The following is a 14,289-nucleotide window of genomic DNA, read 5'->3' as shown; positions in this document are numbered from 1 at the left end:
TCTGGAAGTGGGCGAGATGCCTGACTCTCATTCTGCATACTCCGGGAAAAGTGTGTGTGTGGGGGGGGGAACAGGACTGAAAGCAGAAGTTTTTCCCTGTTCTGGTTTCCTCACTTTTCTCTAACGTATTAAAGCAAGATTTATTTTCGGTTGCTTTGCTACCAAGACAATGTGAGATACCAACAACAATACCACAAATATACCGTTTTGTCCTTTATTTATTGCAATTGACACTCTTTCTATAAGACTTGCGTGTTTAATCATTTTGATGCAACATTTGCAAGTAGTATTTCAAAACACTGTGAATATGGCGTTGGTTGCTACCGAGTCTTCTTAGAACTGTGCGTCACTGCCCTTCAGGGAAATGTTGGCAACTATAATCGTGCCTGAGGATAAAGTGGGGGCATGCTGTTATCGGACTTGTTTGAGCTGCGATGTTTGCAAGTAAATGGGAACCTGGCTGCATGTGTAATACCCTCAAAATCCAGCTAATTTCCTTCCCTGCCTTCAGTTAGGTCAGCAACATTCAGAATGCACAGAACCTTGCTTGTTTAGCAATTTAGCCTTGCACCTTCAGATGTAGCGCTATACTAACTGGTATGATATATGTAGTGATTTATTTGTAAAAAGAAGAGTCATGGAATTTCTCCGTAATTGTCATTTTCCTTCCCGTTACCTCAAGTGTGTATTTTTTACATCTCCTTCCCAGAATTAAGTAACTTCTAAGCATCATTCCTGACCTCTGTATGGTTATGCTGACTGAATGGTAACTTGTCACAAATCTTGGGACATGCTACTTAACCCGGGGACTGTGATCTGCAGTCTTTCCAACCATCTCATAGGACCATCACAAATAAATCACAACACACACACACACACACACACACATGCATATTTTTCAATTTGCTGCAATCTGTTTTATTGAAGCATGCCACAGTACCAGTTTGTATAGAGTATGCTAGAGAGTTGGATGTGCCCCTTTTAAAAAAAGCAAAACTAGATTTTGCAAGGCTGCCTGGGAAAGAGAGGGGAATCTGAAATCTGCATGTGAAAATTAACCCTTAGAGTCCTGCTTCTACTCCTTTAATTTATGTTGTTCTGCATTCATTCTAACAGCGGGCTATGCTCTTCTTTCTACTAGATTCATGGTACTGTATTTGTAAAGAAGCAAACAAGTATCTCCCCCAAGTTGCTAATATCCATAAGCAACTCTTCTTATATTACATTAACCAGAAAGGGGAGTGTGTAATATAAGATGACATTAATTTGGTGGGGGCTCTTTTTAGAAAACTTTCTGAAATTGTTGGTGTTACTGATTTACAAGATGCTGTTTCATCCAAAATACACAAAACATTTTATAATGAAATCAAGTTTGCTAGATTTTGGGTTGCCAACTAATGGGGGGGGGGAATGGCATGCTCTTGTACCTTTAACAGCAGCTGAATCTGCAGGAATTAGCAGATGAAGCTTTTCGCATGCATAGGCACCTACTGTTGCCTGTAGAGCCACCTGCTGTAACAGGCAGAGGAACAAGACCTGCTAAAAAGTTGGCAACCCAAATTTGACGATTGAACTGTTATAGCTTTACGTACCTGGTAGAAAGAAGCCAGTTCTTTAAGGGTTAATGTGGGATTGAGGAATCCTAAGAGATTTTCCTGCTTGTCATTCCTTAAAAGTGCCTGCATGTTTCTGCTCACCTGTTGCAACTAACAGGTGAACAGTAAGAATGGCTGACAATACAAAAATAATGTTCCAAATATTATAATTTCTTTCAATGCCTGCTTGCTTTAGAAATAATGGAAGAGCCAGAAGCAGCGTATAATGACTGAATCCTGTCCATTCTCTAATCGAAATGATAACAGTGGCCAGCTGACGTTACTTTTGCAATACTTCTGATATGCAAACTTCATTCCCTCTAGTTTACTCTGGTCTTTTTTTCTTTTCTCAAATAGCCCAATAGAATCTTGCCAGAATTTCTACAAAGATTTCACGTTACAGATAGACATGGCTTTCAACGTGTTCTTCCTGCTCTACTTCGGCTTGCGGGTAAGTGCAAATCTCCATATTGCTTGGTTTGAGGGGAGGGTGAGGTGCCACAGTGTTTTTCCCCCAGAGGCACTTGTGGGGATAACCGGGGGGGGGGGGGAGAGCCAGTGGCCTAAAAGTGTCAAGCAGCAACATACTGCTATGGATGCGCAAAAGTGTACGAAGGCCATCATAGTTGCCAGTACCTTTTGAGTAAATTGGTTTTCATGTGTGGTAGGTGGGTTTGTTTTTTATTTTTTGTTTATATTTGGGAAGCCAAGTTTGTCAAATTAAAATACAGTGGTACCTCGGTTTTTGAACGTCTCGGAAGTCGAACATTTTGGTTTCCGAACGCGAAAACCCATAAGTAAATGCTTCGGTTTTCAAAAGCTTTTCGTTTGAATGTGCCACACGGCTTCCATATTGAGTTTTCCGTAAGTAAATGCTTCTGGAAGTAAATGCTTCGGTTTTCGAACGTTTCGGAAGTCGAACGGTCTTCCAAATGCATTATGTTCGAAAACCAAGGTACCACCGTACCACATCCATAAAGGTTTTAAAAAATAAAATAAAATAAAATAAAATAAAATAAAATAGGCTATTGCCCTTGAATGGGAAGACTTTTCTCTAGCCGTGTTGAGAACAGGAATTGCTTCAATAAACCTTTGCTCCATGATAAAGAGGTTTATGGATTTACTGTGCAACAGCAGTGTGCGCTCTCTCTCTCTCTCTCTCTCTCTCTCTCTCTCTCTCACACACACACACACACACACTGTGTTTGTGGCAGATCTTACTCCATCCACCATCAGTTGCTTATAAGAATGATAATTTATACACTGCCCATCTGGCTGCATTGCCCCAGCCACTCTGGGCGGCTTCCAACACATATAAAAGCAAAATAAAACATTGAACATTAAAACTTCCCAAAGGTGCTTGCTGCACGCACCACAATCTCAGAGCAGCGAGATGCTCCTGAGGTTCCAAAGTTTGGTTTTCTTGGAATGAATGTTGATGAATACAGTGGTGATACAGTGGGAAGTATGGTTTTGTTTACACATATCTACAACCACAGCATGGGATGGAGGGGCTCACTGCACTAACATTCCCAAGAGCTCATTGGGTTTCCTGGGAGGCCCTAAGCCTGCAATAAAGTGAAACAAGCCTTTGTGTCTCCACTTTCCAGCAGTGGCGGAGCTTCCAGCAGGGGGGCGGGGCTGGAACACGTTCCAGGGGCGGGGCGTGTGTCCTGAAGCGGGGCGCGCTGCCTGCAGGGGGGCAGCCACAATCTCACCCTGGGGATCACGCTGCCGGGGGCGGTGTGCTCCCCCTGCACTCTTCTTCCTCCGCCAGTGCTTTCCAGCATCAGCTAATAGCAACAGGGAGCATTCTTCAGTACTAGGAAAAAATATACCAGGTGAACACACTATACTTGCTCTCACTTCACATCTAGAAGGTACCTGCACATTTTGTCCCATAACTTTCTTCCTAGGTGGGCTGGAAACTCCCACCCCCCACCCTCCATGAAAGCTCAGAGTCCAGGGCACCTTCCCAGGGGAACCATTGAAAGCCTTTATGGGTTGGTGGCACCTGCTACAGAGTAGACAAATTAATCCCATTGTCTGGATAAGGAGCTGCCTGGTTTCTTGATACATTCTCCCCACCCACCCACCCACCCACCCATTCCTTTGGGTTCCCCCTAGAAAGCAATGGAGTAATCCAATATTTTGGTGTAACAGTTGTTTGCCAAAGCATATTGTTATTATCATTGTCATTAAAATCTGTATGCCACCTTGCATCTGTAGATTTCAGGGCGATTCACACACACACACACAAACAAGACAAAAAAATACATAATAAAAATAAGAACAAAAACAAAGCAAACCAATAACCCCCTACCCCTCCCACAAACACATTTAAAAGGTTATAGGATGTTAGTCAGCCAAAGGCCTGGTCCCTGGCGCTTAAAGGTGTATAATGAAGGTGTGAAGTGAGCCTCCCTGGGCAGAACATTCCACAAGTGGAGAGCCATTGCAGAAGAAGCCCATTTTCATCTTGCCACCCTCCAGACCTCTCATGGAGGAGGCACACGAAGAAGGGCCTCAGCTGACGATCACAGGATCCGGGTAGGCTCTGAGGTCTCTGAGGTTCTGTGGTCCTGAGCAGTAAAGAGTTGGTGCTCAGCTCAAGTCTTATTCATGTGAAGAGTGCAATTTTAACCATTTTATTTTGTTAGCTTTTAAACATTTAAAAATTGCAAGCCAATGGAGCGTAAAGGCTTCCATGTTCATTTGAACACTGAATTTGAACTGGAGTAAAATGTGAGAAGGCGATTTAAGTAGTACCCCCAAAGGGTGATTTTTTGTTTGTTTGCATTTGACCAAAAATCCAAACCAGTTTTCACTTTCAACCCAAGGATAGAGGGCTGGGGGTCTAAAGGCACCAGACAGGACCAGTCCACCCAATAGTCAGGGTGAGGGTGAGCCCCTTGCCACAGACAACAGATCTTACAGTTGCATGGGGCCCCAGAAGCAGATCCTGCTACCTCAGTATAGCTTTTGTGTTTCCCTAAACCCCAGTCAGACTAGTCTGTGGCAGTTCTGCCTTCTGGTTCTTCCTTTACCTTGGTGCTGCTGGATGCCTGAGGCAACCCTGATTTACTACAATCCTGTATATCTGTTTGTTTGTTTTATAATCTTTTTACCCTGCTTAATAATAATAATAATAATAATAATAATAATAATAATAATAATGAATTCAGTGGTTTACAGTATGAAAACAGAAACTCAACAACATTCAATAAAATTTCCTGGAGAAAAATAGATTAAAAATGAGATAAAATGATTATATCCCAAATAAATCAGTGTGGAGAACAAAAGAAATCAGGAGTCAGGCATCCAGGAAAGCTTGGGTAAACATTTTAGGAGGTGTTGAAAGGTTGCTAATGTCTCTGCCTCACATCTGAGAAAGAACATTCCAGAGGATGGACTTATCACTGGGAAAGTCCACTGCCACATTGTCACCAAACCAGAGAACCACCAACAAAGGTGGAAAGATTGGTTTGGTCTGTGTAGGGGAAGGCGGACTGCTAGATTTCCTTCTCCTAGATTGCTTAGGGCTTTAAACGTCAGTTGCAAAGCCTTCATCTTGACTCAGTAGCTATTAGGCCTCCAGCGCAGACCTTTCGACGCTTGTGATGCAAGATGTGTAAAGCTGGGTGAACTTAATTTTATGCTCATTTGCAGTTTCTGCACATTATATTAGTCTAATGGTGAGGTTACCAATGTATGGACCACCCTTTTCAGCTGCTGTGGCCTTTCCCCCTCTCCCACCTGAAAAACTCCCAGAAAGAATATATACTGTATTGGGAATTGTAGTTTGAGGAGTGGAGTTTGTCCTGGGAATATCAAGAGATCTTTAATATTCTCCTTCTTCACGTTAACCACTGCTCCCTTAGAGGGAATTATTATTTAACTGCTTTAACTCTGTGGCACAAATAATGCTCTAGAAGCTTCTCAGTCTTTTCTCCCCTCATACCAGCTCCTACAAACTCCAACACTTGCAGACTGTCCATAGAGAAGGTTTTCAGTGGTCCCTTTGCCTTGTTTTTTTAAATGCTGAAGTAGATTTGCTTGTAGGACCATGTACACAAGGTTGAAGTGATCTCAAGCATCACTAGCCCTCCAGGAAAAGTTGTTAGGCTGGTGGTGACAAGGGACAGGGCCTGCTCAGTCATGGCCCCACCACACCTTTGGAACCCCATCCCCAGAGAGATAAGTGTTGTCTCATAACTGCTAGCTGTTAAATAAAAACTCATTTATTCAAGACACATTTCTTTGTAAAATCCGTATTCTGATTTATTGTTGAAATCTCCCAAGTGGTTTACATAGATTGGGGGGCGGGGTAACCTTTCGCTGCTGGGGTTTTTTGGGTGTGTGTTTGCAATTGTATCTTCATATATTTTACATGAAAATGTATTTTACAAAGGGTTCTTCGGGTGGGAAGAGTGCACCCTTAAAAAACAGGTTTAAAACATTTTTTAAATGAATTAGTCAATTAATGAATGAATTAAAATGAATAAGCAGGTGTATTTTAATTAGAGGTCGCGAAACAATGCCTTAATTATTTCCAAGGGACAAACAGAAAATCTGTTGTATCTTTCATAAGGAATCCCCACCCCCCACCCCACCCCCCTACAACAACCAGTATCCTTATCCTCTTCATTTCCCTCCCCAGTTCATAGCAGCCAACGACAAGCTATGGTTCTGGCTGGAAGTAAACTCGGTGGTAGATTTCTTCACAGTCCCTCCAGTGTTCGTTTCAGTGTATTTAAACAGAAGTTGGCTGGGTAAGTAAACAGCATTTTTCTTAATTGTGTGTGGGTTTGCAAGATGCTGGCTACTGGTACTGCGTTCTCGAAGACTTGTAATTGGCACTGAGAGAAATGTACTGAGTCTGCCCCCTCCCTCCGAAAGAAACACAAACCGAGGCAGACTGGTGGCAACTTGAGGGGGGGGGTGTTGCGCAATTTCCCCAACACACTGGAGCAAAGGGAGAGAAGCTGTAGCTGGCCCTGGTGTAAGAGAACTTGTATGAGGGATGGCCTCCTCTCCTGCAGGGGTGGCTCACAGCAGTCTCCCCTGCCCCTCAAAAGTTCTGCTAGACTGACCAGACCGTGATCACTGGCTGCTCCTGCCTAAGCACATATAAGCAAGTCTCACTGAGTTCCAGAGGTTTTGCAAGACAACCAGTCTAGTGAGCCGTCCATGCTTCACACAAGCAAGAAAAGGGCAGGATCAGGCCCCAGGCAGCTGAAACCTTCTCCACTGTGAGGAGCTGCAATCCTAAGCATCCTTTCTTCATCTGGAAAAGGGAATGGGCTTCCTGTGCAAGAAAGGAGAGGGGGGGAAACTTTATTAGGAAATCAGTTTGCTGCCCATTATGATTCTGCATGTTGACACTTGGAGGTTTGTTGCTGTTATCAGAGGAGTTTCTCAGGTGCTTCCAAGAAGCTTGCCTTCAAGAGATTTCAGAGTACAACTTCCATCAAAACCATTGCCTCTCTGCTGCGCCCCAACAATATCTTGGTATGGCAGCATGTTGGAAAATGGTAACCGGTTCCACACCAGCTTCATCACCACCACTGCGGCAGGCCTCTTTGGCTCTCAGGAGAGCGCTGAAGCAGGCCCCACTGTGTCTCTAAGACCCATTTAGGAGGTTTTGCTCCATTGGGATAAAACGGTGTCATTGACTCTGCATTCTGGAAAATGCAGACTGCTGAACTGGCCGTTGCTGACTCTTCCTTCCACCACCAGCACCATTGTTTGATGCCTTTTGAATTTTATTGCCCTTCAGATGTGGCTGCACTAAAAACTTAGCTTCCCTAGGCTGACACATAGCGTGCCCCTATGGTTAAACTGGCTCTGTATCTTGAACTTTAGTAGGTGAATCTCTCCCCCCCCCCATCCCCATCATTCTATATATCTGTTTCACCTGCTAAATTTCTCTGTTAGTAAAGGTAAAGGGACCACTGACTGTTAGGTCCAGTCGCAGACGACTCTGGGGTTGTGGCGCTCATCTCACTTTATTGGCCGAGGGAGCCAGCGTACAGCTTCTGGGCCATGTGGCCAGCATGACTAAGCCGCTTCTGGCAAACCAGAGCAGCGCACAGAAACACCATTTACCTTCCCGCCAGAGCGGTACCTATTTATCTACTTGCACTTTGACATGCTTTCGAACTGCTAGGTGGGCAGGAGCAGGGACTGAGCAACGGGAACTCACCCTGTCATGGGGATTCAAACTGCTGACCTTCTGATCAGGAAGCCCTAGGCTCTGTGGTTTAGATCACAGTGCCATCCTGTCAGGTTGCTATTTAAGAGAGAGCAATGTTGAGGGGCGGGGGAGATAATTTTATTCACTGAGCACAGAATTTTTAGCAGCTTTTTTTTTTTGGTAGCATCCAGTTTTGTAGTAGTAACACTGACATACAATAATAATTATGAGCTTCATAACATTAATGTTGTATTCACTAGCTTGAGGATCCGTCTGATTCTGTTCTGCTGCTTCCATAGCTGCAGATGTTAGAAGTGGCCACAAAACTTGCTCTTTCCCTTCCATCTTTATGTGGCTTAAAGAATTGTGTGCTTCTGCCATCCAGTGGTCATGCTGAGGCATGACATTGCCACCAGAAACAAACTGCTTTTATCTTTATTAAGTTGTGTAAAGCATGGAGTAGTTGCACTGACACAGCTAATTGCTTGAGACAAAGGGAATAATACTAGCAAGTTGGAAAATGAGAAAGCATCTTCAGTGTACAAGGTTCATCGTAGGCTTATAAAGGGCCCGGAAAAGCCTGTGACCTACAAAACAGATTTCAGCTGACAGGTTTCTATTTCTTTTGTTATGCTGTATTCTCAAATCCCGGTGCAAAAAGATAAAATCCCACACAATTCTCTGCCCAGGCCTCCTGTCTATGCACATCCTGTAGCTCAGGGGTCTAAAGCAAACATATTCCCAGTGTGTCTTAAAGTTAGGTAGGAAATGAAGAATGTTTGCTGGGCTCAGGGCCAGCTTCCCACGTCAGGAGGCAGAATCTAATGGGGTGGTGCCTCCATGGGCACCCTACATGCTACTGCTGCCACTGCCAGGGCCACACAGCTGTGGCTGCTGCTTCCACAAGATCTTGTGAGATCTCACTGAACTCTCGCGAGATCTCACCAGGAGACCCTGCAGCATAACCCTGATAAGTGAGGCTTAGGCAGGGAGAATTAGCACCTTCCCATGTTGCCTCAGGTGTTGAAATGAGACAGGCGCATGCTTTAGAGAAGGGACACGGTTAACTTTGCAGTGGTGCTATCCAATATTGTCCTTGTAACCCCCCAGAGTTTATGAGCGCAATTTCTGAAGCAGCTTTGCAAAGCCTGGTTAGGAACCAATATTGGGATAACGCGGTTAGCGTCAATGCACACCTACCAAGCTGAACTCTGGTTAAAGCCAACCATCTAAGTAAAGGGGAAATCATATCCATAAGTAGTGCCAGATCCAGGGTGGCGTGAGCAGTTTCCCCGCACAGGGTACCGAGCCAAGGGGTGCAAAATAATAACAATAACAACAACAATAATTAATTAATAATAATAAAAACAACAGGTTGTTGTTGGCATCCATCTGTCTTGAGAGACAATGGAGTGTGCCTCTGGATATGAAGTCAAACCACTGGAGAATCACAGCGCCTGCTGCGGCTGCAGACATGGGTAACTTGTAACTGATGCCTCCTGTGTTGTGACCTCTCTAAGGCACAAGCCAGGACAGCATGTATGGAGGCCCTGGGCTGCCCAAATGACAAGACACCCCCCTCTCTAGGCTGCACTGATGTGGTCAAAATGAAAGCAAAACAATACATTTGACACCAGCTTGGCTGCAGCCGTTGCCAGAAGGAGGCGTACTAGGCACCACTCAATCGTTTCAGGGACTCCACTCCAGATTTGCATGGGGTTTACTCATTTGCCTTTTCTTCTCCCAGAGATGTGCCTCAAGGCAGTGGGTATATGGGTACCTACTCAATATTTTTTGGGGGGGCATGGGCGTAGCCAGGGGCCAGCTGCACCCCTTAATAAAAACCAATACAAATCTGAGGTTCTGCCCCCCTAAACAAAAATCCTAGCTACGCCCAGGGGGGTGGTAATCATATTTTGCCCTCTCTCAGGATGCCATAATGTCCTGAGAGACCATAATGAGGGAGCCCAAGTTGTAATAAAAAAGGTAAAGGTAAAGGATCCCTGGACAGTTAAGTCCAGTCAAAGGCGACTATGGGATTGTGGTGCTCATCTTGCTTTCAGACCGAGGGAACCAGCGTTTGTCCACAGACAGCTTTCCGGGTCATGTGGTCAGCATGATTAAACTACTTCTAGCGCAACAGGACGGTAACCAGAGTGCACAGAAATGCTGTTTACCTTCCCACCACAGTGGTACCTATTTATCTACTGCACTGGTGTGCTTTCGAACTGCCAGGTTGGCAGGAGCTGGGGCAGAGCTAGTCTCCTAGCAACATTTTAGGGAACAGGGAACTTTATATCTTATACCATTAATTATGAGTAGCAAGCTGTTGTCTGGGTTTAAAAACAAACAACTGATATGCTTTATGCCATGTTCTACTTAAATTTTTTACTCTTTAAACATGGAGGAATTTTGCCATTAATAATAATAATAATAATAATAAGAATAATAATAATTTTTATTATTTATACCCTGCCCTCCCCAGCCAAGACCGGGCTCAGGACGGCTAACAACCAATAATAAAAACAAGTTGATTAAAATACAATTTAAAAGATTAAGATACAACATTAAAACATTAGGATGCAGTCTCTTCATAGGAGGAGAAATGAAAAAGGAAGAGGGGGAGGGAATCAAACTGATTCTAAGCCAAAGGCCAGATGCAACAACTCTGTCTTACAGGCCCTGTGGAAAGAAATCAGATCCCGTAGGGCCCTGGTCTCATGAGACAGAGCGTTCCACCAGGCCGGAGCCAGTGTTGAGAAGGCCCTGGCTCTGGTTGAGGCTAATCTAACTTCCTTAGGGCCTGGGACCACTAGGGCGTTGCTATATATGGACCTTAAGGTCCTCCGTGGGGCATACCAGGAGAGGCGGTCCCGTAGGCACGAGGGTCCTATGCCGTGAAGGGCTTTAAAGGTTAAAACCAGCACCTTAAATCTGACCCTGTACTCCACCGGGAGCCAATGCAGCTGGAAAAGCACTGGGTGAATATGCTCCCATGGCAGAGACCCTGTGAGGAGCCTCACTGCAGCATTCTGCACTTGCTGGAGTTTCTGGGACAGCTTCAAGGGTTATAAGGCTTATAGCCTTCAGTAAAATTAAGTGAATTATGTGTTCAGAACAAATGCATTCATGAGTCACTTGTGGACCTAGAATAGAAGGACTCTGGACTAATCCTAAACTCCAAAACACTTAGGCCAGCTGGCCTGGGATATTGAAACAGTTAGGATACTTCCTAATGAGCTAGAACAATGACAAGTGGCTACATGTAGCTCAGGACATCTTGCTTACTGGATAAATCTGAGAATGAAACATTGTTGTACCTCTTCTTCAAAGCAGGATACTCAAAAGTCGGCCTCCAAAGTGGTTCAGATCTTTCCATATGACCCAGAAAACTGAAACTCAGCACACACAGCTTAGGTCGACATGCTGTGCTTATTCTGGCATCATCACACTCTTGCTCCAGCAAACCATGGGAATGCTCCCCCCCCACTTCTTTCCCCCCATATTGTGTCTTTGACGAGGAAGTCCGTAGCAGCCACATACATAAAAAAAAGGCATCAGGCTTGTTTACACATTTTTGTCTACTTGAAGAAGCCATGGTCCGATCTGAAAAATACAAATATTTAGGTTATAAAACTGTAAAAATAAAGAAAATTAAGTTTGCAAAACAATAATTATCATGTGGTTAGGGTAGATCAACGTGTCAGTGTCCACTTATCCCCAGTGTAAATATGACATATCTGCAAAAGTCGGAAATTGAAAATTAACTATGGCATGTACACAAAAATCGATTTCATATTTGAAATCAGCATTGAAAGAACATATAAGAACAGTTGAAAAAATCTCATGCAAAATAAAATGGAAAAAAAGATGTTCCCCAGTATACTGTGTATCCTAAGGGAATGTACATTTTTTTGCATACCTCCAACTGTACATAGATATACATGTCATTTTCAGTGTAATACATGTCATGTTCAATGCTATATAAGTCACTTACATTTATACTCATATTGTACTACTTTGGCTATGTGTTTAATAAAATATTGAATTCTTGCATTGTGAAAAACAAAGATTATGGTGAAAAGTGAAAAACGTGAATTGCAAAATTCAGCTTCCAAAAATCATTCGAAAATCAGAACAATCACTTCCGGTTTTCTATCGTTCGGAAGCCGAAACGTTCGAGTTCAAAGGTGTTCCGCTTCCAAGGTTCCACTGTATAGATATGTGGCTATTTCATGACCATCTACAATCTAGATATTATTTTAAAGAGTTTTTAAGAACACCTCCTATCATTAGTCTTTGTAATAAGTAATATGGTATTTTGTTTTATATTTATTTCACCTGAAAATATATTAAATTGTCCCAGTGGAAGGGTAATCCTGAAACAGGTCAGGTCTGAATAATAATAATAATAATTATTATTATTATTATTATTTATACTCCATCCATCTGGTTGGGTTTCCCCAACCTCTCTGGGTGGCTCTCAACAGAAAATAATAATAATAATAATAATAATAATAATAATAATAATAATAATAATGCGGTAAAAGATAAAACATTAAAAACCTCCCTATACAGCGCTGCCTTCCAATTTCTTCTAAAAGTCAGATAGTTGTTTATTTCCTTGACATCTGTTGGGAGAGCGTTCCACAGGGCAGGGGCCACTACCGAGAAGGCCCTCTGCCTGGTTCCCTGTAGCTTCACTTCTCGTAGTGAGGGAACCACCAGAAGGCTCTCAGAGAGGGACCTCAGTGTCTGGGCACAATGAGACGCTGGGTGGAGACGCTCCTTCAAGTATACTGGGCCAAGGCCATTTAGGGCTTTAAAGGTCAGCACCAACACTTTGAAAACACAGGAGTTGCTCTTCTTTCCCCTCCCCCGTCAATATTTTAAAAAATCTAAACTGAACTAATAGAGGGTGAGTTTTATGAATTACCCCTCCTCCCAGTTTATTTTGAGAATGCACATATCAAAGAGCACAGATCTAGCTCACTGGAACCTAAGCAAACAATTTCAGTGGGTGAGGGACATTAGCAAGGGGAATTAGATGCTACAATAGCACTGTGCCAGGCTGCTCTGATTCATGGAATCATAGAATTGTAGAGCTGGAAGGGACCCTGAGGGTCATCTAGTCCAACCCGCTGCAATGCAGGAATCTCAGCTAAATCACACACAAAAGACTACTCCTGATTAGGTTTCTTCACTTCATGAGCTTAATTTAGATAGCAGGTGTTGATTTGTTATTGCAATTGTTAAACAATTGGGTATCAGAAATCCTTGACAATCTACGGTAAATCTCCAAAAGATTTAGATTTAGAGTGTAGATCATGATCTGCATTCTGGTTGACTCCATGCCCTGTGCATTTCACTCCACAAACTATCTAGGAAGATCTGGGTAGATTGAGAGGAATCAAATAGTAGTCATGCATTCAGGTCCCCTGTTCATGTTTCTGCAGCAGTAGTTTCAAAATACGGTACTTACCACATTTTTTGCTCTATAAGACTCACTTTTTCCCTCCTAAAAAGTAAGGGGAAATGTGTGTGCGTCTTATGGAGCGAATGCAGGCTGCGCAGCTATCCCAGAAGCCAGAACAGCAAGAGGGATTGCTGCTTTCACTGCGCAGCAATCCCTCTTGCTGTTCTGGCTTCTGAGATTCAGATTTTTTCTTCTTCTTGTTTTCCCCCTCAAAAAACTAGGTGCGTCTTGTGGTCTGCTGCGTCTTATAGAGTGAAAAATACAGTACATCTTTAAGATGAGATCTCTGTGTATAGGGTGGTATATAAATTCAATCAATCAATCAAATCAAATTTAAACGTTTGTGTGAGAACCTCTGCATATGTTTCATTTCTGTTTTGCTGTTCTTAAGACTTTGCTTGCTTTTGGCATTTGTGCTCCATACAGAAAGCACCCTTCAGAAAGAAGAGCAATGGAATGTTCTTTCTGAATACTTTTTCATAATTTTACCCCAAGAGAGAGTATTAGTGGGAATAAATACAAGGAAAGATTAGAGAGCAGTTAGGCAAACTCTCTCTCTCTTTTGAAAAAAAAAAAAAAGATTATGCAATGCTATAATCCATGAAAGTGCAGACAGCGGATTTTTGTTGTCACCAAACAGCTGAACAACCACTTGAATCCTTTAGGTGATTTAAAAAAGCTATAATGGAGAGAAAGGGACAGAGATGAATGAGAATGAAATGTCTTTTTCAAACTGTCACATATGGCACAAAAGCAGACCCTTTTCATGGAGACAAGAAGGGGCATTATAATAATCAAAAGGGAAAGAGTAGCTAGCCAGAGAAATGCACTCCCTTTTCTTTTTGTAGCTGATCTTGATTGTGTGCAAATTGGTGTCTTCCTCAATGTAAAGGTAAAGGGACCCCTGACCATTAGGTCCAGTCGCAGATGACTCGGGGGTTGCGGCGCTCATCTCACTTTATTGGCCGAGGGAGCCGGCGTACAGCTTCCGGGTCATGTGGCCAGCATGACTAAGCTGTTTC

At 43.2% G+C, this 14,289-nt stretch overlaps 1 protein-coding gene across 19 annotated transcripts in view; it reads left to right on the top strand.

Moving 5' to 3' along the window:
- The window catches only part of KCNMA1 (potassium calcium-activated channel subfamily M alpha 1), a 536,674-nt gene that overhangs the window by 303,020 nt on the left and 219,365 nt on the right, over nucleotides 1-14,289 (top strand). For all 19 annotated transcript variants that reach the window (XM_053388116.1, XM_053388113.1, XM_053388117.1 and 16 more), the window contains exons 4-5: nucleotides 1,953-2,046; nucleotides 6,256-6,367. In XM_053388116.1, coding sequence (XP_053244091.1) covers nucleotides 1,953-2,046; nucleotides 6,256-6,367 — 206 coding nt within the window. The remainder of the gene's footprint in view (nucleotides 1-1,952; nucleotides 2,047-6,255; nucleotides 6,368-14,289) is intronic.

This window comes from Podarcis raffonei, chromosome 5 (assembly GCF_027172205.1).
Source record: "Podarcis raffonei isolate rPodRaf1 chromosome 5, rPodRaf1.pri, whole genome shotgun sequence".
Taxonomy (NCBI): domain Eukaryota; kingdom Metazoa; phylum Chordata; class Lepidosauria; order Squamata; family Lacertidae; genus Podarcis; species Podarcis raffonei.
Note: the sequence above shows the minus strand (reverse complement) of the source record. Positions and strands in the feature narration are given on the sequence as shown.